This window comes from Saccostrea echinata, unplaced genomic scaffold (assembly GCF_033153115.1).
Source record: "Saccostrea echinata isolate AGI-Se365-2 ecotype Australia unplaced genomic scaffold, CSIRO_AGI_Sech_v1 ptg000009l, whole genome shotgun sequence".
Lineage (NCBI taxonomy): Eukaryota > Metazoa > Mollusca > Bivalvia > Ostreida > Ostreidae > Saccostrea > Saccostrea echinata.
Genome location: NW_026889758.1, coordinates 33,903,955 through 33,929,785, shown reverse-complemented (window position 1 = coordinate 33,929,785; position 25,831 = coordinate 33,903,955). Strand labels below are relative to the sequence as shown.

The window sequence follows — 25,831 nt, the reverse complement described above, 5'->3', positions numbered from 1 at the left end:
TATCTTTTTGGCAATATTTATTTTCTTCGTGTCTGGGTTTTTTTTTAAAAAAACATATCTCATAAAATCAATTTTAAATGATTTCGTTAACATATAACCTACTGTCACACCTTATACCAGTTATTTCTACAACTGAGTAAATAAACTGACTTATCTTACAACAGAGATCATTATGAAACTGAAAGTAAATATAAATTTACTGTTTGAACAAATTCTAAAATTCATACAAGTGCAAACATTACATGAATGGTGATTTTCAGATTAAAAAAAAAAATCTTTTTTAAATTTTTTGACTTGTGTGAAAAAAATATATAAAATGCATCTATGAAAGCACTCATACACAAAAATATAGTCAATAAATACCAAATATACATGTATATATTTACAATAAAACACTCATGCTTCATAGTTCATCATCTTTACAAATGAAGTACTGTACATACTCATGTGGGCGTTATTTTAAGAATCAATAAACCTCTACTATTCCTTCTTTTTTTTTTCAAGCATACATTAAAAATATGTATCAATCAAAAAACATTTTATTAAAAAATTCTGTTTTATGTCTAAATTCTCTCATAATTCACTTTCTCCTTCTACATATGATTGAAGATGCTGTTTTGAGGGAATGACAATGACTTCTCTAGTCTGGGTTTTTTAGCTGCTGGCTGATGCTGCTTTGGTAGATGAGCTTTTCTTACCTTTCCCTGAGTTGGACCACTTACTGCATTCTACAATTTTTACAAGAAGATAAATACATGAACCAAAATTGAATCCTCATGCTAAATCAACTCTCTGATATCAATGTTAAATAAATGAAAGTTAAACAACATACCTGTTTATTTGTGTCCTTGTCAGGGGAGATAACTTGGAATACAAAGTTCCTGGAATTCCTAGGACCTGTGGGGTTAACAGTTGTCTTTGTGAGTTCAGCAATCTTAGCCAGAGTTTCTTTGTTCCTTCCAAGGAATGAACCTTTTTTCTGCATCTGGAACAATGTTTAATCACTGAAATCCCTTTATATTTGAACTAAATCTACATTACTTTGAATTACTGTACTTAAATGATCAATTCAATAAAGAGCTGCGAGTATACTGTTAGACTTGTTCAAATCATGGTCTTTCAAATCCTTCTCTCTGATCATATTCAACATGGCAGAGACATGTAGTCAGGAAAAATTAAGCTTCAGATTCTAACATCTAAATTCTTAGAACTGAATGAGGCATACTTTTGAATTTGGGTTCTGTGTCAAGCTGCTAAGATCAAACCTTCAGTTGCACAAGACTTTGATGAGAACAAGAGGCCCATGGGCCACATCCCTCACCTGAGCACATTGGGTAGGCAATAGCTTTGTTGTACTTTAGAAGATTTTTAAAAAAATTCCCATATATTCCTTTCTAAAAATTTGATCCCCCATTGTGGCTCCTCCCTATCCCATGGGTCATCATTTGAACAAACTTGCATCTACACTACCTGAGGATGCTTCCATATCAATATGACTAAACATAGCTTTCCTATTCTTGAGAAGAAATATTTATCTATATGTTCTTATGTAAAACTTTCGATCCCCCATTGGGCCCCACCCTACCCCCGGGGGTCATCATTTGAACAAAATTGAATTTACACTGCCTGAGGATGCTTCCATATCAAAATGACTAAACATGATTTTCAGTTCTTGAGAAGAAGATATTTTCCTATATGTTCCTATGTAAAATTTTCGATCCCCCATTGTGGCCCCGCCCTACCCGCAGGGGTCATGATTTGAACAAAATTGAATCTACACTACCTCAGGATGCTTCCATATCAAAATGACAAATCATGGCTTTGCAGTTCTTCTTCAGAAGATATTTTCCTTTTTTCTATTTAAGACTTTGCTCCTCCCTTGTGGCCCCACCCTACCCCCGGGGGTCATGATTTGAACAGACTTAAATCTACACTACCTGAGGATGCTTCCATATAAATATGACTCATCATGGCTTTGCTGTTCTTGAGAAGAAGATTTTTAAAGGTTTATCCTATATATTTCCATGTTAAACTTCGATGCTCCATTGTGGACCCTCCCTGCTTGCTCACTTAAGCAGTTGTAACATTATAATGTGTTTCAAAGTTGATTATCACATGATGCACACCAAAAATTTGACACTAAAAATTGGATTCCCTATTGTGGCCCCGCCCTATCCCCGGGGGTCATGATTTGAACAATTTAGAATCAATCTACACTATCCCAGGATGCTTCCACATAAGTTTCAGCTTTTTTGGCCCAGTGGTTCTTGAGAAGAAGATTTTTAAAGATTTTTCTTATATATTTCAATGTAAAACTTGGATTCCCTATTGTGGCCCCACCCTACCCCCCGGGTCATGATTTGAACAATTTAGAATCTTTACTACCCCAGAATGCTTCCACATAAGTTTCAGCTTTTTTGGCCCAGTGGTTCTTGAGAAGAAGATTTTTTAATGATCCCACCCTATTTTTGTCTTTTCTTGATTATCTCTTTGTAATTATCCCCTTGTAAGGGGACTTGGCCCTTTATTTTAACATCTAAACTCCCCTTTGCCCAAGGATACTTTGTACCAAGTTTGGTTAAAATTGGCCCAGTGGTACTTGAGAAGTTGAAAATATGAAAAGTTTACAGACAGACAGATGGACGGACGATGGACAACGGGTGATCAGAAAAGCTCACTTGAGCTTTCAGCTCAGGTGAGCTAAAAATATTTATCAGTGACTTTGCCACTGAAGGAGTTGTTAGTGCTGTTTTCAGGGTCATTGTAAAGGTTTTTATTACTGCAGAGTGCACTTGTCTTTATCAAACACAATATTGTTTGTGTCCTTGTCCTTGCTGTAATAAATGGTAAGTCAAAATCTACAAGTGCTTTTCTTACTATAACTTGTACTTGGAATGATTAAGAATCTTTTTTTTTTTTGGCTTTCCCTTTTTTTCTTGTTATTCTAGTTCTATTCTAATTTAATGTCCTTGTGCAGAACAAATATTGTTAAATAGTATCTAACCATACATTAAACCAAACCCTTGAATACCTCAAAATTTACCATCAATCACACTAAGATTGAGAACTTAGTACTTACTGCTGACTTAAAAATAGTACTGGCTGTCATTTGTGTTCCATTCTCTGTGTTGATCAATTTTTCTGAGGATGCCTTTTTGACTGCCCCAGTTTCTGAAACTAATCAGACCAAAATATACATGTAGATCATAGAAATTTAATCTAACATTTTTGGATTCAATCAAAACATTTTACATCAAAATTAAACTACAGTAAAACTCATTTAGTGCAAACATGGATATACCAAAAATTTTTGCAATCCCTGGCAAAATTCTTTGCAATTTCCTATAAAATTTTACATAACGAACTCGGATATTGTAAATTTATGGTTATAGCGAACTAGAAGTTAAAATTAGCGAAATTTCATCTTTTATAGCAAATTTTCAAGGATCTTAATTTTAAATATATTGAACTGACATTCATTTTGTGAGTATTTATATTTAAGGAATGAATTTAATAGCTACCCATTTTATACGGTATAAACGGTTTATAAAAAAGAGTAAACTGTTCCAACCCAGTTTATACTGTATAAATTGGGTAGCTATTAAATTCATTCCTTATAATTTTATTTTCATTCATTTGGTGTAAGAAAAAAAGATGATTGTCCTTAAAAAATGATTTCAATTTGTACAAAATTTGAATGTAACGTCAGGCAGATTGATACGTTTTTGACGCAAGTCATTGTGACGTAGGCAACCCACTTTATACAATATAAAATATATTTTTTATCCAATCAAATACATCATTACAACCAAAATTGAATTATTTGAAATTCAATTCATCCAAAAATTATTGAACTCCAACGTAAATTTTGTATTTTATACTTCCCTAAATACATTTGGTAGTCAAGCTTGAATGAAAAAAAATCTATACATGTATTGCAAATTTGCAATCTATACATTAAGGAATTCGTTATACGGATATATAGAATTACAGATATGGCAAAATAAATACATGCATGTAGGTCCCCAGAACTTCGCTATAACCAAGTTTTACTGAATCAAATTTTTAATACATGTAATTTACATTTGTTACCAAATTATGATAAATACACAGGAAATCCTTCCTTTTTCTATAGAAGAAAAATACATACTACTTCTCTTCAAGAAAACTTTTCCAAATTTTAGGAATTGACTATTTTCCTCTTCATTTCTTTCTTTCTCCTGAAAGACAAAATCCAAAAACACATTGGCCACAGCATTCTTTCTATATAAATACTTTAAATCTTTCATAAACCTATGGCAGAAGGAATATATAACATGGCAGGTTTATAAACGTGGTCAGCATATTGAGAACTGACAAGGTAATGATGAGTTACGTTCTTTGTTTTATTACAGAATGTCAACATTTATGAGACTTAGTTTATGTTGAAAACAAAGACTGAATACAGCAATGTGACCATTTTTCAAAATTTAAACTTGTGATAAAATATTTTCACCACTTCTTTCATTTGCTCCCTCCCCCCCCCACCAAACCAAAATAAAAAAAATACAAGACCTTCAGCAATTATCTATAAGTGTACACATGCATATTATTAAATTTGATATATGGGTGTATATTGTTCACTTTGATGTCTGGGAAATCAACAATTAATTTTAAGCAAATTGCTTGTGGGGTGGATGGGTTTGGGTGTTTGGAGGAGTTTCCACATACAAAATATAATTAGAATTCAAAATCAACAAGAATTTACCTCTTGTTCCTGTAAAAATTTCTCTCTTTCATATCTCTCCTGTCTCCATTTCACTTCCTGATCCTCTTCTTCCATGTTTTCCCCATCAGAATCATTGTTAAACATGTCCTGCTGGGTACCTTCATCTGAAAGTTATCACATTCATCAACAAGAGGCCCAAGGGCCTTAACGGTCACCTGAGTATGATACAACAATTTAAAGGATGCATAGAGTATAAAATGAACTGAAAGGTGAAGCTTTGTTGCCCAAAAGCAAGAAAAATAGGGTGATCATGATCAACAAAATACCGTATTTGGCTGAATATAATACGCACTTTTTTCCCAAAATAATTTTCTGTGAGAAAGGGGTGCGTATTTTACACCACAATGGGATTTTGATAGGTTTTTCTTTCATGTGAAACACGGCTATCATACGCACATACCGTAGTATTACCTAGAGACTTGTGCAATTTCTTGCTGTTTATCGCCGTATTTAAAACTTCGGAAAGTTATTGTTGGAATGTAGACTTGTTAAAAATGTTATATTTATAACCTTTTGATAGTTAAATTAAATTTAAAAGCAAGTTAAAATTAATTTGAGCTGCATGTTCATCGTCTCCGTGTAGGCCGCCATTAACGATGTTATTTATAGATGTTCACACATTCCTTTGCCACGTGCTTCCGTAATCATAGTACACATGTACCTTATCAGTCAGACACTCGGTCAAAAAAGTAATAAGTCATTTCATTTTTTAATGAAATACAATAAAATAAAATGTTATTTTAGGTTTTAAATAACTCAGTGAAAATTCATTTCAACATAAACACCCCTCTATACGTCCCAATGAATGGAAGCCAATGTTGTGAACACGTGCGCTTGTCACTTGATAATTACCTCAACACCCCTCCATGCAATTCAATTGTTTACGGACTCCAAAGCATTGTTTTTACAGTTAGAGCACTGATTATTTACTGCCCTTATTAATGGCTTTGATTATTTTCTTTGTTAAAAATCGGGGGTTGGTTTATGAATTTTCGTATGTATAAGCGTGTGTTGATTACGACACATTAAACAGTTAAACGCTTGTTAAATGTAATTTTACATCTTATATCGGCCTCGTGTTAAAATGTTTGAGAGTTAAAAAAGGAAATATGAAGTATGTTGAAACTTAAGCTTATCATTTACTCGTGCTCTGTAGAAAATAAGATATCCACGAAGATTACCTCGATGTATGAAGACATATATCCCACCTTTGTACATCATTTTTCACAGCTTCGGAGGTGTGTTGATGACTACACTTTATACGCTTGTTAAATTTTGATTTTATTTTTATAACAACAGCTATTTATTTAATTAATTTCAAGTTCAAAAGAGGAAAATCGTAGTCTTTGAATACTTTGATGTTGCAATATCGCTTGCCCTGTTAAATTTACATAATTTTCAACATGATTACCTTAAACTAAAAATAAATATGACAACTGTTAAACTTGCAACAATATCTCGTGCTTTGTTGAAATAAAATTATTTCCACAAAGAATAGTTAGAATACGGCGACGTATAATTTAATATCACCGTTTGCTAAAAAAAAAAAATAATAATAAACTCTGTTAATACTTTAATGCAACATTATCTCGTGCTTTGTTAAAATAAATAATTTCCTCCAGATTGCCGCGATATGGAAAGTCAAGATTAAAGAATAAAAACGCATTTGAATAAAATATCGTGTTCTGTAAATTTTCGGCACTTTATCTCCGCGCCGATTTTCATAGCAAATTACCGCGATTTTAAAAAGTTCAGAACACCGCTTGGTAAAATTTTCTGCTGCGTATAATACAACCAAACTGCGTTTTTCCCCCAGTTTCAGGCTCAAAAAGGGGGGTGCGTATTTTACACCAATGCGTATTATATTCGGCCAAATACGGTAATTGGTCTTAATATTCATTAACAGTTCATAAATTAGGTTCTAATCTGTTCCCCATTTATCACTATCACTATACAGTATATTAACAAATTATCAGTGCTTCTGTACTATTTTAATCCTTTGTTGAAATCTCTTACATTGGCATCTCTTGGTCTTTGATGAATATTTAATAAGACAAGTTATTTTTGTCTCATTTTTATTTATCTACTACTTACAAGTCTATCTGATCATTAAAACTATGAAAGTACTTTTTGTATTATACAATAAAAGTTTTTGCATAATTCTCTTATTCTATTTACCTTTCAAGTACATTATTTACAGTGATAAATTATCAAAAGTAAATGGCAAAGGGGAATAACTCCTCTCAGTAGAATACAAACTAATAGAGCCCTGGCCAGGACCAGAACACTTGACCAAATGGTCCAGATGTTCAAAAATCTGGTAAAAATTCCCTTCCTTATAAAAACTTTTACTCTGTTTGCCTCAGATATGCCCAGGTGCGGAGAAGATTTTTAAATAAATAATGCATTTTTACTACAGATTCACTGTATTATCAATAGAGCCCCCAACCCCAACCCCCCACCCCCAAAACACCAGAACTTCTGACCCTGGGACCATATGTTTGCTCATCATAACTAATCACTTTGTTTATCTGCTTAACACTAAGGAGCAAACAGGATTATTTAATAGAATTAAAGCATTTTCCCTAAATTATCAAGAGCCCCACCCTCACACCAGCACATCTGACCCAGGGGTCATGAAATTCACTACTCTGGAAGAAGCACACTTGCTCAACATAACTATACACTTAGCTTCTTTGCTTTCTTAACCAGAAGAAGAAAAGAATATTTTCAAAGAAATTTTGCTTTTTCACTTTATAATCAATAGAAGCCCCCCCCCCCCCCCCCCTCTTCACCAGAACCCTTAAACCTGGGGTCATAAAATTCACAGTTTTGGAAAAGGCATCCTTGTGTATCATAACAATGTACTTGAGTCTGTTTAAGCAATACCCAGGGGCAGAGAAGAAGATTTTCAAAGAAATAATTCACCTTCACTATAGGATCTATATAGCCCCGCCCTAGCATCAGAACTCCTGTCCCCGGGGCCATGAATTTCACAATTTTGGAACAGGCATCCTTACTTATCATAACAATGTACTTAGTTTGTTTAAATAATACCCAGGTGCAGAGAAAAAGATTTTTAAAGAATTAAAACATTTTCACTTTATAATCAATAGAGCCCCACCCTAACACCAGAACCCCTGATCCAGGGGCCATGAATTCACAATTTTGAAAGAGGCATCCTTGATTATCATAACTATGTATTTAATGTGTTTCAGTAATACCCAGGAGTAGAGAAAAAGATTTTCAAAGAATTAATGCATTTTCACTATATAATCAATAGAGCCCCACCCTAACACCAGAGCCCCTGACCCAGGGGCCATGAAATTCAAAATTTTGGGCACTCTTGCTCATCATAACTATGTACTTAATTACTGAATTTAATACCCAGGAGCAGAGAAGAAGATTTTCAAAGGATTAATGCATTTTCACTATATAATAAATAGAGTCCCGCCCTAACACCAGAACCCCTCACCCAGGAGCCATGAAATTCACAATTTTGGAAGAGGCACTCTTGCTCATCCTAACTATTTTCTTAGTTAGTTTATTTAATACCCAGGAGCAGAGAAGAAGATTTTCAATGAATTAATGCATTTTCACTATATAATCAATAGAGCTCCGCCCTAACACCAGAACCCCTGCCCCTGGGGCCATGAATTTCACAATTTGGAAGAGGCATTCTTACTCATCATAACTATATACTTAGTTAGTTTATTTAATACCCAGGAGCAGAGAAGAAGATTTCCAAAGAACTAATGCATTTTCACTTTATAATCAATAGAGCCCCGCCCTAACACCAGAACCCCTGCCCCTGGGGCCATGAATTTCACAATTTTGGAAGAGTCACTCTTACTCATCATAACTATATACTTAGTTAGTTTATTTAATACCCAGGAGCAGAGAAGAAGATTTTCAAAGAAATAATGCACTTTCACTATATGATCTATATAGCCCCGCCCTAGCACCAGAACCCCTGACCCTGGGGCCATGAATTTCACAATTTTGGTAGAGGACTCAATGCTTATTACAATGATGCCAACAGTTTGACTGCTTGATGTCCAGGAGTAAAGAAGAAGATTTTTAAAGATTGCATTAATTTTGGTGGTTTTAGCCCCACCCCTCAGGCCCCAGGGGGGCAGGGACCATGAAATTCACAATTTTTGTTCCCCTTCACCCATAGATGCTATATGCCAAATTTAGTTGAAATTGGTTGAGCGGTTTCAGAGAAGAAGCTAAAAATGTTCAAATGTTAACGCACATCGCACGACGCACGTCGCACGACGACGGACAAAAACGGATAGCAATAGGTCACCTGAGTGACTCAGGTGACCTAATAAAAATTGTCGTTGGTCAACAGTCAGTTGTAAGATGATAAATGTCTGAATTTTAATTGCAAAAAATGTCTTTGTTGTGTTATTCATTAAGTTGCAATACACGTAGTAAAATAATATTACAATTGCTTATAATACATCCTTTTCTACAAAATTGAATTTTCTCCAATAAAATATGGTGAAGAGAGTGGTCATGCACTCTGCTAACAACAGCAAATTAACAGAGCATTTCTTTTATGACTGAATGCATAACAATCTGATGCAGACATCTAAAAGGTGTACTTTCTCAAGAGTAAATTCCAAGCTTTTAACATCAATTTGCAAGCCCTGAACTTCATAAACAATACATACCTATGTTACTCCACTTAAACCTCCTGATGCGACCTTGACCTTCACTGTGAAGGTCACCATCAGGTAGGTACATTTCTTGGTATCTGATTAGTTCTCTCTTGTCTTCATCTATAACTTGTTTTCTTTAAAAGAATATAAAATGAATACAATAAATCAACTCTTCAAAACACAGAAAAAGTTTTACCCATAATTTCCATACGAGCAAATTTTATTTTTATTGCAACTTTGTTCTGGACATTAAAAAAAGAATTTCTCTTTCCAATTTAAGTTGCCAGTATATCATATAAATAAAAACTCAGAAATATGTCAGCTGAGTGTCAAAGGTCGAGTACAACTCAGAATTAACTTACAGGTGAGCCCTGCCCACTTGGTTCCTCAGTTCCTCCTCTGTGCCCACTTCATCTTTGTCTCCCTCCTCCATCTCTAAAATGTCATCCTCTTCAGCAAGGTCCAAATTTTCATCACTATCATACTCACTTCCTGCAATAGATTCAATAAACATATAATCTGAAGTACGTGTGCTGATGCATGATTCAGACAAACTTCCACAGAATACACAATTCAGCATTTACTTCCTCAAAATTTCAATTTATCTGACCTGATAATTCAGCCTCTGCTTCAACGAATTCTCGTCTTATTTTCCTGTTGAGAGGGAAACATAAAATTTAAAATCAGAAGTGGAAATTGCACATATTTTGTATCACTCCTCTGATCTACATGTACATGTACATTCACTAATCTCTGAACATTTACTTGAGCCAGTAGAGTGTTCAAGGAAAACATTAACTTTTGGTACTCCACATTAATATTGGAATTTATATAACATTTTATAACTATTTCAAGAGGATTAATTCTTTTTTAAATCAGTCCTTTTTTATCTTCTGCAAAAACCATTAAAAATATAATACTATGAAAGCTTTTAAAGAAGTTCAGAAATATATAATTTTTTTGCTCACTTGAAATCTATTATCAGACACTCTTGACAAGTTTTCAGTTGACTATATGTTTATCTTATAAACTACAAGTTCAACTTTACATATATCTTGCTAATAGCTCACAACAATATCTACATTAATTTATTTTAGTAATGCATGCATGCTTATCCCTTTAAGCAAGAAAAACAAGATTTCTTTCTTTGTATTTCTTCTCCTCTTCTAAGTTGACACCCTCTGCTGCTAATCAATCATGATAATGAAGTGATTCCTACAGATTCATTGTTCATAGAACACTCATTGTTATTAATTTACATTTACACCAAAAATAAATTGTTTATAAATCCCTGGCAGTTTATTGGCTCTTATATGCTTTGCTTGGTTATGTTTTATATTTTTGAACCTTAAAGGACTTATCGCATAATTTTTCAAAATCTTAATTTTATGAAAAATATTATCTAGAACCTTGTTTATTAAAATTCTGAATACAATAAACGTTGTTGAAAGCATATTTTAAGAGATATTGAGAGTTGAAATTCAAATACAGCAATATGCATATTTCAGTCGAATTTCGGCTAAATATTGCTCTGACGTCATAGGCGACAATTCAGTGATAGAGAGATCAGAAGTTGCACACTATTTACGAAGTTATCAACGACAAATGCAGCTTAATTATGAAAAATGCTGAAAAAATTAATTCCTAACGTGATTTTCAATTACTATAGAAACATTAACTAGTTCTAAGGTATAAGAATTTTGAGATATTTTCGTTTTTTATTCCAAACATTTAGAATCTGTAGGTCTGATTACAGCAATGTTTCGTGATCGGAGGAAAATTATTTTTCAAGACCGCCATCCTTTACAATACATATGAAAGCATACTTGCATAAATTAATATTATGTTAAAAAGGAAGAATAACAAAGTTATGTAATATTAAATTTGTGATTCAAATAAGTTAATACATGTGATAAAATGACAAATCAAATTGTATTGTGATGGTGAGTTTCTTCATCTTCGCCGCATCTCCCTCGCTATCGTCGCTGCTATTTTTACAATGTTAACGGATTTTTCAGATTATTTCTTGCTGACAATTCTAAAATATAAGGTTGGACATTAAATTTCATATCGATAAAATCAGTGATTTGGTCGTCCATAACGCAGAAAATTCAGGTTGTATTGCGTATATTTTAGTAAGATTTACGTGAAGAGCTGATCAGCCATTGTCGCCTTTGATGTCACAGGGTCACGTGATCGCTATCTAATTAACTTAGATTTTTAATTCAGGGGTTTTCATTTGAGTCAATTATTGGTTAATTACCGCGGTTTATCCGCAGTAAAAACACAAAATTTATACTCTGTGGTCATAAGGAACGTTTTATGCTTTTAATTTCAAATAGTTTAGAAACATGCGATAAGTCCTTTAATCAACCATTAAAAGTACACCTGTTGTTTGGAATGAATTTAATAGCTACCCAAGTTATACAGTATAACCACGGTTGGGAGAATTTATGCTTTATAAACCATAAAGTGTTTATAAAAAAGCCTTAACTGTTCCAACCCAGGCTATACCAGTTTAAGTAACTTGGTTAGCTATTAAATTTATTCCTCACTAAGTTTAATAAAATAAGATAATTTCTCTTCAAAAATGCCTTCAAATTGTACAAATTTAATTTTTATATCAAACAGATTGAAAATTTTTGGGCAAAAGTCAAATTGAGACATAGGTAACACAGATTCCACAATACAAACTAATTTTTCAATCCAATCAAATGGTGTGTTACAACCAGAATTAAATTATATATATTTAGGGGGGAAAATGAAAAAAAATGTTTTCTACACACCCGTGTTTGTTGGCAATGGTAAACCCTTTAAACTTGTCCTGTTGAGGTCCTTCACTGTCCCTTGATCCCTCCTCTTCCTCAATTCTCTCATCATCACTGAATACATTCTAAAGGAATATTCTTTCATCAATATAAATTTAAAAACATCAAATCCAGTGTGGTTTTCTTCCAGGAAGTTAAGGATTCTCTTATAGTTAAAAATAAATTTACTGAACCAACATCAATCTCTTTCATCAAAATAATTATTCCGTAACATTTATAAAGTTTACAATACTACAGTGTATTTCAATTACCTTTCCATTATTTTCATCTTCCTCCTCATTGTCACTGACAAGTTTGAAAGAATCACTGCTGTCTTCTTCTTCATCCACAGGAGATTTCCTCTTCACACCAGTCTTCTGAGATTTCCCCACATCAACTTGACTAAAAAGTTTAAAATCAAAGATAATATACCCAAATAAATGTATACTACATGTAAAAGTGAGACAGTCTTATACTAATGAAATGTTCAATCTGATGCATTACGCAGATGTAATTTGAAATTTTAACCTTTCAATTAAACTAATGGTAAATAAGTAAGTAAGGCAAGTCATCTGTATCCTAAAAGCATCAATGTAAATTCATCATTATAGCTTAAGCAAGGGAGTTAGTAGGACCTCAATATGCACCATCCTTGCCAGTTTGGTTATAGTAGTACATATAAATGTAGGTACTTAGAAAAGGACCTATGTCAACGTTTTAATCTGGAATCTTGTCTACAAAATGTATGTACAGTAAAACTTGTTGAATCCGAATGTTGTGCATTCCGGCATGTTTTTCAGTCCGGCGTAATTTTTTAGTCCCATGAATTTTCTTTATAATTTATGTTTAATAAATGTTGTTCTATCCGGATCTTGCCTATTCTGTAAACCGGCCGCTATTTAAAGAACTAACTGCTCATAATTAGTACAAATTATCTCCTAATCCGGCCACTCATTTTTACCTGTGCCCGCTGGTCATTAGAGAGGTCTCGCGTGGGGTAATTATTGTCCCATTAATGATCTATCCTGTATTGACAGTTTGGATTTTAACAAACGCGTTAAAAAAATCATTAATGGCTCAATTAAGGCGAGGAAACTCGAAAAAGAACGAGTGATAGTGATGGTTGCATGTAGCCTGTCCGTAGAAAAACTTGGGAGACTTATTCATGACCTCCTTTCTACTTTCGTTTTGCGTGCACGACGTGCAATTCGAATTACCTCCCTTTGTGTCGCTAGTTTACAACTACCTTAATGACAGAAGATTTTGGTCCAATATTCATAATAACATTTGAAATTAACAAATACTGTGTCAAAATATTCAAACATATTAATTTTAAAAGAAATTAATGAATTAGGAATCTGTCCCTAACAAAATAATATTTACAGCTACGATGAGGTTTTAGCGTATGTGTAAAACATTTAACGATTTTCAAATATTAATTAATAAATGACCAAGAGATATTACATTTCATTACTGAATAAAAAAGTTTAAACAGAAATGAAAATTCCAAGAAAAACAAACGAAATACTGTTTTTTCAAGTGAAACGTAAAAAGTGACACATTTGATCAAGTATTTATTTACCACTCTTTGTTTATATCTATGTAATTTTTTACTTGCTATAGTGGTTCAATTTTCTCCAATTCGGATGTTGTCTAATCTGGCCAAAAATTTTGGAACTACTGGTCGCCGGATTAGACAAGTTTTACTGTATGTTTATTACTTTGAACATCAGAAACATGTATGGTGGTGTTGCATTCATAGACCCATCTGGTCCAGGTATGACTTATAAATACTTATATGAACCTACTCCCAAATACTTTATACTGTTCAATCATCCAGTAAATACATGTATATAGACCAGATGCACCAGCTACAGCAGCAGCAAGTCTGATATTATTCATCCCTAGATACATGTACTAGTATATCATAGGTGCAAGTTTGGTCAAGGTAGGACCTGGAACTGCTCAAAACTTCAATCTGAAAAGCCTACCAAGTGTAACATTTGTTTATCTCTACTCTGTCAAAATAAGCTAAAAATTATTTTCATGTATAAAATGCAGACTAAATCCTACGTGAAATCTGTGTCATTTTCAGAGTTTTTCTCACCTCTCAATGAACTTTCCTGAACACAGTCCCATCAGTTGCTCCATGTTATTCTGGGTGTCTGTCTGTGTCCCAAACAACTGCTGCTTACAGGTACCTTTCTTATCACCTTCTGATTTAAAAAAAAAAGAGGTCAAAGTACATGTTATACTAACTGTACCACTCTTGAGAGGTCAATTCGATGCAGTAATTAACTTTGAGAAAAGAATAGGATGAAAATTCATATTTTCTCTTCTCTTTCAAATGATTAAATGATCGTGTACTTTTCTCATTTACATGTACATGGGGCTAAATGCATATCTTTTTATAATGTATTCAAACTGCACTTTTTTAAAGAAAAGATCAGAGTTAATACAGAGTTAGACAGGCTGCAAACCTTGGAATCTCCCTGAACATAAATCAAGCAGTTCATCATAATTCTCTTGTGAAGAGTCCATATCAAAACTCATGAAGGGTTTAGACTTTGGTTTCTTGGCTGTCGAACCTGTGCGTAAAAACCTACAAGACAAAAATCCTCTAATAGAAATTGCTGCATTCCATGGTAAATACTTGTACATTTTCTCCATTCAATTCTGAAAACATATACATGTAAGTACAGATTAATAACAGCATCAAAGGGAACTGGTAACATTATATTGAAACAAAAAAAGGAAAGTTACCCATCATTATCAAACATCCTAGACTGGGACTCCTCAATGTAAAAATTGAGAGTCTGGGATTGTTGGCTGTCCATACAGGTAGATGGTATGGCTGGGAGAGTACCATAAAGATCCTGGGAGTCCTCCACGGGGGGTATCAGGCTGCTGGTCCTCTTTAATTCCTGTAAAACATTGTGGTATACATAAATATTGTAGTATTTAACAAATAATCCTTGTGATATTATTGTATTAGTAGACTTATCTACAAATTATAACCAGAAACATGTATTTATCAAAGGATCCTTTAGCTTATTTGTAAAACAGGCTTAGATAAATAACAAACTCCAGTCTTTCTTTAGGGGGGTCAAATGCTTGTGAAGGTTTCAAGGGAGTGTTGTTAAATTAGTCACAAAGACTCACCAAAAAACTTTGAATTAATGCCCACTGTCTCATATGGGTTCTGCTAGCAAGTTACTTATCACATCTCATCGTTTTGATGACAGACAAAGTGAAATGACCTCAAAACTTGCTCTTATGCTGAAGTACTTACATGTATGTGAAAAATTTGAAAACATTTTGACAACTGTTTGAGTTATCAGGTTATCACAGAGGTGTTGAGGGAAAGACAGAGAGACAGACAATGTGATTACTAAAGGGCTCCCACATTTTCAAAATCATAATTTTTTGCTACATTAAGGATGAAAAAGTCCTGATTCACTAATCCTTTATCTTGCAGACTCGAAAATATTTCAATCTGAAATTCTTACTGCTACTTCTGAATACAATGCTACTTCTGAATACAATGATTAATGAATGCATTATCATAAAATCAGGAATACCTGTGCCTGTGTTGCCAGTGAACCATGCTTTGAGAAAGGGACAAACATATCATCAAGTGGTTCTTTAAAAAGACCCTTTTCATCATCAATTTTGTTCTCCTGTGCTTTTTCTTCAGTTGGATCTGGTCCACTTTGCCCCACTTCACTGGCTTTTTCCTGTTCCTCAGAGACATCCCTGCTCTCTTCATCATCACTTATCTGTAAAACTCGGGGTTTCTTTATCTTTGCTGATGATTTGATTTGTACTGCTTGGTCTAGAAAAGTTGATAAGCAAGGTGTTGTTCTATGCTTATTTGAGAATTTTTTTTCATAATTAGTATGCATGGATTCAAGTTATCAATCCTATTTTGCTTACCCTTTTCATCCTCTTCACCTGTCTTATCTCCTACATTATCCTCCTCCTCCTCATCTGACAGATGAAGTTTTAGATTATCACCATCCTCATCACTTTCACAGCCTTCCTCCTCATCTCCATCATCTTCTTCTGCCTCATCATCCGCAAAGGGATTTCTCTGTAATTGTCAAGATATTCTCAACCAAATCATAAATTACTTCAGTCTATTAGCCTTCAGTCGTGTATCAACCTCAACCCTGAGGCAGAGCTTTCCCTTCAACACATTCACACAGATATACATGTATATACATAACTTCCACTATCTTGAGGATGTGGGAGTGGTGAAAAAAGGGTTTTGAAAATAATTTGCTGTTTTTAATATTTCTAAATCAGAACAGTTATTGCTTCAAAAATTAAAGAGTTTGCAACTGAAAGCACATGAATCAATGTACTGAGAGCCTCTGTGATCTATTTTCACTCCAATCAAAACAGACCTCTTTATCTCTTTCTTCCACTTCCATCTCCTCATCTTCACCAAACTCTTCATCAAATTCATCATCCTCTACATCAGTGTCTGAGTGTTCTGACATTTCATCATCGTCATCTAAGATGGCATCCTCATCCTCTGCTGTGTAACCTTCCTCATTGTCAAGGTCGTATACATCCTGCCTCTGCTTCCTAGATTCCTCTCGTTTTACTTTCATTTTCTCTTGAAGCTTCTCTTTAAGGGCCATGAGTTTTGCTCCTGAAAAACCATTATCATTTACCTTTCCGTACAATTTACTCTGATGACATAACAGGTAAGTAAAGTGTTATACTTGTTATCTGTTTACCTGGTACATCCATAGCTTGGAGAGAATTCTCATCTTCTTGTGTGGGATGATAGGTGAAAGTCTTCATGTGGAGTTCATCCTTATCTTTTTCAACAATTCTAATGGAAAAATTACAATATCAAGTAGTTCTAAGGTTAAGTCAGCAGTTTCAAAAATATGCTTCATATCTGCAAAAAATATAATGGTTAGGAATCTTTCCCTCAAAAAGCCAGGAATCCCCTACACTAGAACTTACCTTATATCAACATCCTTGTTGACATGTTTCATCCTCTTTTTACAATGGTCCATAAACCTCCCCATAAGCTTCCTGACCCCCGGGTTTTGTGGTTCCTCCTCTTCCTCTTTATCTAAACTGATTACAGCATCAGGTCCCCCACTTAACTTAGGAATAGCTGACATATGTGGCAAGTCAGGTTCCAGCAAGAAAGACAACTTTGATTCATGAGTTATGGTGTGTTCTGTCCTTGCCTCTGAAGCATGCTCCTCTAATTTGGATTTAGCTGACTGTTTTTCTATACTTTTTATAGAATCAGCACATTGAGTGTTTGAAATGGCACCTTCAGATTCTACTGAACTTTCACAATTAGCAACTTCTTTGTCTATGTGAGCCAATTTAGACTGGGCTTTCACTGGTTGGGGGGAGTCTTTCTGGCCCAACCTTTCCTCGACCTCTTTCTCTCTTTCCTCCAGATCTGGAAGATCAATGTCCCCTAACTGGACTTCAGAAGATGAATGTTTCTCATTGATATCTTCTGACACATTTTCATTCACACTAATTATCTCTTCCGTGTCTTTTTCTATTTTCTCAGATTCCTCTGTTGCTTTGATTTCTGAAATCTTTTCTGAAGTGCCCTGAAGAGTCTTATCCCCTTCACTTTGTTTACTTGTTTTGTCCTTTTCAAACGTCTGCTGCATTATCCTGGCCTTACTGTAAAAAAAATCATAGTAAAGCACATTTACTAGAAATATTGTGAAGTTTGATATTTACAAAGTTACTTTAGATTAAATTTCCTTGCATACATACGGTAAGTACATGTTTACTATAATTTGTCAGTGTGTATGTTCATTCTTACTGTATATCTCTTGTATTGTGCAAACTTTTGTATAGTTCCTGCTTTCTGGAAGCTCTGGCCAAAAAAGCTGACAGAGGTTTGGGTTCTGGCTGGTGATAGGGCAAGTTTACTCTACTCTCTGAAGAACAAATTACCTGTTACTAGAGAAGCACATGTGATGCAATAAGATTCTTTGCTATATATCTTCTTTTTTTAAAAAAAATGATTTTACACTTTGTTATTCTCAATAATTTACCATATTGAACCAAGATAATAGATAGATGTACATGTATATATTGTGTAATACAATGCTCGGAGTTTAAGTATTCTACATGAACATCAATATTTTTAAGAAATGTCTACATACACAGGTATGTTACTTCTGAAAATTCTTTGAATTCTATGACACACTAGTCTACATGGAATTGGTTACCTCTGACAATTCTCTGAGTTTCACTGTGGATATCCAAAAGTTCATCCTTCCTCGATTTTTCTTTTGACTTTCTAGTGGGCTTTTTTGCAGCACCCTATTAAATATTCAAAATTCATAAATTCAGTTTGTTAATGTACATGTACTTTAAAACCACAAACAAAACAAAAGCATTATCTGAAGGTGTTTGGAATTTATTTTCTTGAAGGAATGCAACAGTTTGAGCAATTCTAAACTTTTTTCGGTAAGGAGGGGAGAGCTACTTAAAAACACAGTGACATAACTGTGTACCTTCTTCAATTTTGCTAGTAATTTTGGATCCAAACATGATTCATCAAATCCTTCATCTTCATTGCCCTCCCTGCTGCTATCTGAGTTATCTCCACTGTCACTCTCAGAGTTATCTTCCTTGTCACTGACAGAGTTGTTTACTCCTACAACATTCTCCAGCATTACATTAAATGTAACACAAATATAAGTATAGGTAATTTGACTGTATGAAGAGGAGTACAATGCATTAATACTGACCTTGTGAATTTTCCTCATCATTTTCAGCATCAAACAAGTCACTGTTTGCAAACAAAGTACTCTGAAGGAAAAAAATATCAAAGATACATGTACACAATAAATCTCACCTACAAAAAAGATTTATAAAACTAGAGGTACTGTGAGCACTGCTCTCACAAAATGATAAGCCCCCCCCCCCCCCCCAATATGAGTAAAATGGCAAATTCCATGTTTAGCAATTGAAAACCTAAATTTCTGTCCAAACAGAAGATAAAATAAGAGGTTCACTTTGGCATTATGTAATACAGATTCTGTGAAGGCCTGATTAAATTTAATTCATTGGTATAGAGGAGTTGCAGATCAGAGATGGGTACCCCATTATCACAGAAAGAATTGCATTGTCCAAGTTTTGCTATGGGAAACACCAAATATCTGTCCGATCTATATGAAAAATAGGAGGTGCACAATGGGATTAGTTAATAAAGATTCTCTGAGAGTTTCATCAATTTTTTTTTCAGTGGTATAGAAGAAGTTGCAGATAAGATATGGGGTACCCCCCCCCCCCCCAATGTTATAGAAAGCATGAAAGTGTCCATGTTTTGCTAAAACCCAAAATATCTGTCTGACCAAAATGAAAAATAAGAGGTCCACTATGGCATTATGTAATAAAGATTCTGTGCAACTCTAATCAAGAATGGCAGTGTCCATGTTTTGCTTTGGGAAACCCCAAAAATCTGTCAAATTGAAAACTACTTTTTAGCATTTCTGAGGAGCAAAGACAGGGTAACCAAAGACAGGTATAACTATATACCTGTGAAGCACATGGCAAATCATGTGTAAATGTGTGAACTTTGGTAGCAAACCCATTACACAAAAGATAAATAAAGACAGCAAATATAGTACTGTGAAAAACATAACTTGATTGGTGTATTTTTATTATTTGCATAAAATGAAATTGCACCTACTTTAAATAGATAAGTATGGGGATGGCATGTTTTGATATTAGAATTCAGCATCTTGTAAATCATAACGCTTTTAATGTCTGATCAATTTGCTTATATATCCATTGCTTATCAAGGTGTGAACATTGTAGGCATTAATTTCGAATGTTTTTTAAACAAAGTGGCCAAGTCTCTTACCCAGGGGTAGGGTGGGGCCACAATGGGCAATCAAAGTTTTACATAGGAATATATAGGAAAAATCTTTAAAAATCTTCTTCTCAAGAACAGCAAAGCCATGATTGGTCATACTTACACGGAAGCATCCTCAGATAGTGTACATTTAAATTTGTTCAACTCAGACCCCTGGGGTTGGGTGGGGCCACAATGGGCGATCAAAGTTTAACATATGAATATATAGGAAAAATCTTTAAAAATCTTCTTCTCAAGAACAGCAAAGCCATGATTGGTCATATTTATATAGTAGCATCCTCAGATAGTGTAGATTCAAGTTTGTTCAAATCATGACCCCCGGGGGTCGGTGGGGCCACAATGGGCGATCAAAGTTTTACATTGGAATATATAGGAAAAATATTTAAAAATCTTCTTCTCAAGAACAGCAAAGCCATGTTTGGTCATATTTACAAGGAAGCATCCTCAGATAGTGTAGATTCAAATTTGTTCAAATCATGACCCCCAGGGATAGGGTGGGGCCACAATGGGTGATCAAAGTTTTACATAGGAAAACGTAGTAAAAATCTTTTAAAAAATACTATTTCTTAAGAACAGCAAAGCCATGATATGCATATTCATATGGAAGCATTCTTAGATAGTGTACATTCAAGTTTGTTCAAACATGACCCCTGGGGGGTCGGGTGGGGCCACAATGGGTGATCAAAGTTTTACATAGGAATACATAGGTTAAATCTTTAAAAATCTTCTACTCAAGAACAGCAAAGCCATGATTGGTCATATTTAAATGGAAGCATCCTCAGATAATGTAGATTCAAATTTGTTCAATTCATGACCCCCCCCCCCCCCCTTTTATATTTAAACTTTTCAACCTTTCAAGACTGAACTGATTTCGCTTTTTTCTAGCCATAGTGCTCAGGTGAGCGATGTGGCCCCTGGGCCTCTTGTTTAATGTGAAGTGTTGTATTTTCCCTGGTTTTGCACTTGGCCCAAATCCTTTCCAAAACTCACAACCATATTGTTTGCTATCAAATGCAGTATACAATGCACAAACATTTAAACACATTTTTTTTCTGTCATCCAAATTGAGTAGCTTTGTATTTAGACAGGATCATCCTGATGATAGTGTTCATTTCTAGCATTGAATAAAACTGTCTAAAATATTAATTTCCATGTTAATTGTACCTTAATTTCTCCTGCATGTTCCGAATCATCCTTTTGTTCACCCTCTGAAATAAATTGTGGAGTGCTAATTTGAAATGAAAGGTTACATCTATTGTAGACAAACACAAGTATTCTACAGTATCACACGGGAAATCAATATTTAAAGGTTTTGTTAAATATTACCTTTAGTAGAATGATTGCTGTCCTCATCAAAAGAAGCAATCTATAAATCACAAATATAGCATAAAAAAAAGGATCCATGTCAAAATTAACTTTTTCTAACGGTAATACATGTATCAAAGTATTCATGCCACTCAAGTTCAAAAACAGTATAATGTTCTTTGAATAAAATATGTCAAAAATATTACAAACAATATGATCAATACTAAAACAAAGGAATCTATTACACGTCATATATGAAATATTTCCTTTACTTTCACTTTGATCTGTTACTTACTCTTTTCTTCTTTTTAACTACACTTAAAGTCATTCCCTCTTCATCACTATCTACAAGCATAACATAACTCGTACATGTACAGTGTAATAACAACTTCCCATCCAAATTTTAAAAGCTCTCTTTACAATTAATTTTAAGGCCACACCAATAAAAATTTTTGTTCATCTGACCCGCGCACTCGTATTTAAGCAAAACTATACAAATAATATCAATTTCAATTTCCCGCACCATGGAAATTCTGTGTTATTTTCTATTCCATTTCTGCTCTATTTTTCGTATTTTAAATCTGCTTACTCTGAAAATCAGAAAAAATATAATTGTCCGCTCAAATTTTTTCACGCTCCACCTAAAATTTTTGCCTACAAAAAAGTAATAATATTATTATTTAACTGCTTGCCCGCTCATACTTTTTTCATCAAATGTCCAACGAACAAGACATTAAATTGGTGTGGCCTAAAGGTAAAAATCTTTTTTTTTTTAATTTTTATAACTGATTATCAAACCATTCTCAGATCCACTTTCGAATGCTTTGCTTAAAGCTTCATCTGTAACCTGTAAATTAGACTCTGATCTATTAAAACAATTACTGTGATAATTTTCGTGGGGTTTAATTTTCATTGTTTTCAAGGAATGAAAAGACCCACGAATTCAGGACCACCATGAAATGTAAAATGTCATATACATGTACATAATTACTCAACAATGCTTCATCCACGAAATTAAATCCCCAACGAACCCACATTTTTTACTCAAACCATGAAAATTTGCGATTTTACAGTATAAAGAATTATGTATTCTTAGTAAGAAAGTATGACACAAACTAAAAACATCTAATTGCCCCTTTTTGCAGTACCACGATCAATAACAAGGGCGAGGGGATAAAAACTTTAATTTTATTTTAATTAACTTACCGATGGTGAATCACTCTCAGTTCTCTTACTTTCTTTTTCTGAAATTTTAGGAAAAGGTTAACGTTTGTGTTCCATTGTTTCTTAACATAAACGTAACATAAAGTTAGCCATACTTTTAAATAATTTTGTTTCAAATAAACAATTATGCCCTTAATACTTTTGGTCTAATGTAGAAGTATATTTTTCCCTACACAATAGAAGTACGTTTTAATAGAATATGTACAACAATAAATATGCAACTTTTTTCTTTGGTTTTTACAACATTTATAGGAAAAATCTTGGTCAAATACCACAGAGATAAGAAACATGTTTTGAATATTTAAATGACTAGATTATGAGACTTCTAAAAGCTACACAGATAGGAATGTACAGGTGAGAAATGTGAAGGTACTGTTAGACATTTTGTATTACTGTGTAATTTTTTATCATGTTCTTGAGGATTCAAATGGTCCACTACTCCATGTGCCCTTCTTTATAAATACACTGCTTTGAGTGTATTATACCCCTGTTTTGAATCTTTTACACTAAGAGTCTATTAATGATTTAGGATGACCATATTTTCGTTCAACTGCCACATGTGATTTGTTTACAATGCTCAAAAGTGTCAAAATCTCTTTATTTTTTGTATGACCAAACAAAAAATACTTTGTAAAATTTATAGATACTAATATCTTTTGAAATCCAATCTGTGGATAAAATTTGAAGAACGTTGCACATTACATACAGACATACAAATTTTTCATGGAAAAAAAAAAACAAACAAAAAGTTTTTTACAACTAAAAATTGCACCATGCAACTTAAAAATTTTCTCTCCGTTTTCTTCCAAGTTTGAGGAATAAAAAAAACTTTTAATTTAATACAAAGTGTCAAGTTAAAACAATTCTTTTACAAGTAAAGAGTTATGATTCCTGATCGACCTCACCACAAGCCAAAACAAGGGGAATCATAGAATTAAGGACCTTTGAGTCCTAAGTAATAAATAATCAGGCAGGGTTAGAAACTCCCTAAAATTACAACTCGCAAATAATTGCGAGTACCAAGAAAGTGAACTCGCAATTTTATATTAAAGAATACTCGCAATTTTCATACAAAGTTAAATTTATATAAATCAAATACATGTAACTTAAGGAAAAAGTTACTGTACAATACACAAAATACAACTACAGTGTGACTTTTATTAAAATTACTGATTTAAATCAAAAGTATTGTGTTCTGTCATATTATATAATTTTCTACAGTTTCAATGCAAAAAATATCAACTCGCAAGTTTTTGCGAGTTACCTAATTTTTAACTCGCAATTTGGGAATTCTAACTCGCGTTTTGCGAGTTTTATATAGTGAATTTCGAACCCTGTCAGGCATACCTTCTATTGTTGTTTCTCCTCCCCTCTCCATACATTCCTCCTCATCATCATCCAATATCCTATTACTCTGATGAAATAAAAATGTAAAGTTAATATAACATCAGATATACATGTACTTTTATCTTGATTCTAACCCAAAACAAAATTTTTTTTCAAATCTTTAGAATCGATTTACCCCTTTTAGAATATTTTTAACATTTTCTTTCTATCATCATGCATTACAATGTAGATAAAATAACTCTTCTGCATATTTTCTTCTCTAAAATACCTTGAATTAATTTTTTTCCCTTCATACATGTAAATCTATTTTTACTGGTATACATACAGGTACTTATTTTTCCAACACTTGTGTTGCTATAGAATTTTGCAATTTAACAAAAATTCTAGACAAAATATGACAAACTTCTAAAATAAAAATGATAAAAAATTTTAAGTCTATTATTTTGATTGTATGCTGCAATCATCAGTCAAATACTGCATTGTGTACAACATATAAATAATGAAATTAACACTGTGATACATGCAAAAAAAAAAGAAGACATTATCCTTTAATGCATTAAAGAGAGTAAACCCTCACTCATCTAATAAACGGCAGCCCAACAAAAATGGCAATCATTTATTTGTATTTTTCGAACATTCTTTATGCAGAATTAGTCATCAAAATGAATAAATGACGGTTTACCTGTTTTGATTTTCTACCTATCAATAGGTCATTTCCCTCCTCATCACTCACTAAAAACCAAAGTATAAAAGTCATTTAATGAATCAACATTTACAACAACAAAAATTTTGTACTTTACTGTCTTATGTATGACAACTTCAATATTAATTACGATATTTCAAATTTTACTGTGATACTGATCCCATTAAAGACATTTTTAACCCATGTGATTAAGTTAAACAATGTGATTAAGTTGAAGAGGAATTATTCCTTTACTGAATTATCCCATCTCAGAAGTTAGATTCATGGAATAAAATTGTGAAAGGTAGACAGTAGGCAGTGTCACAACACTGGCTCGAGTCCGATGAATTTCCACTTTTCAATATGGCCTCCACTCTGACTCTCCCCCACACTTGTCATAATATAAAAGCAGGTGTAAGAGTCAGAAGAATCTGGGATTATAAATTAAATATACGCAATCTCATTTGATTTTGAATATAAAACTATTTTTTACAGTGCATGTCTTGTTCATTAGACTGCTGGCTATCATCATCCATCCCTGAATCCACTTTTTCATTACTGTGAGCATCTTCTTTCAAACTTTTCTTCACTTCAATCTGCTAAAATAAACAATTCCTTTCATATAAATAGTTTTCATTGTGTGCATATGGAACATTAAAGAAACAAAGTTTAGATCTATTAGGGTTTCAAAGAATTTACACGTTATCATATGATCACTTTTCCCTTAACTTGAATTATATAATGATTAAAAAAATACAAATTAACAATTACTTACGGTTGCATTTACTTCTGTTGTTTCCACCGTCATCTTCACATTTCCTCTTTCGCGCGTTATTCCAGCGCCTGCGTAAGTTTGTAAACTTCCGGTGGAATTTTTAGAGGAGCGAACACGTACAGACTCATTAATTCCGGAATTGTTTAAATACATATTAATTTTAAAAATACGATGGTGTTTACATGCCATGACACTGAAATGATATTCTTATTTTGTGCAGTTAACATGGTTAAGTGACATCGGCGAGAACACCCAGATCAAAAAAAAAAAAAAAAAAAAAAAAAATTCAGCAAGTTTCACGTACATGTCTATGATGTAGCTAGCTAGAAGATAAAATTGAATAATTGAATAATCAATTAAATTTC

General features: G+C 33.5%; 1 protein-coding gene across 1 annotated transcript; it reads right to left on the bottom strand.

Moving 5' to 3' along the window:
• On the bottom strand, nucleotides 1-25,552 carry LOC133182666 (claspin-like). Its single transcript, XM_061317520.1, has 31 exons — nucleotides 25,467-25,552; nucleotides 25,185-25,290; nucleotides 24,692-24,741; nucleotides 24,010-24,076; nucleotides 22,645-22,682; nucleotides 22,237-22,285; nucleotides 21,734-21,783; nucleotides 21,460-21,499; nucleotides 21,298-21,341; nucleotides 19,004-19,064; nucleotides 18,767-18,909; nucleotides 18,479-18,572; nucleotides 18,067-18,184; nucleotides 17,229-17,921; nucleotides 16,994-17,091; nucleotides 16,655-16,905; nucleotides 16,182-16,338; nucleotides 15,827-16,080; nucleotides 15,009-15,169; nucleotides 14,726-14,847; nucleotides 14,353-14,461; nucleotides 12,518-12,647; nucleotides 12,225-12,331; nucleotides 10,049-10,092; nucleotides 9,801-9,930; nucleotides 9,451-9,572; nucleotides 4,748-4,872; nucleotides 4,151-4,220; nucleotides 3,080-3,177; nucleotides 833-985; nucleotides 1-728 (listed from the first exon to the last, which is right to left on the bottom strand). The coding sequence occupies exons 1-31, from the start codon at nucleotides 25,497-25,499 to the stop codon at nucleotides 594-596; spliced, it is 3,852 nt and encodes a 1,283-aa protein (XP_061173504.1). The 5' UTR covers nucleotides 25,500-25,552; the 3' UTR covers nucleotides 1-593.
• Nucleotides 25,553-25,831: the final 279 nt, after the last annotated feature.

Excerpts from the sequence above, each read along its gene's own strand:
- LOC133182666 (XM_061317520.1), bottom strand. The coding sequence starts at position 25,499 with ATGACGGTGGAAACAACAGAAGTAAATGCAACC. Across the intron at positions 18,910-19,003 it reads TGATGAGGAAAATTCACAAG|GAGTAAACAACTCTGTCAGT; the intron begins GTCAGTATTAAT and ends AGAATGTTGTAG. Across the intron at positions 4,221-4,747 it reads AATTTTTACAGGAACAAGAG|GAGAAAGAAAGAAATGAAGA; the intron begins GTAAATTCTTGT and ends TTTGTCTTTCAG.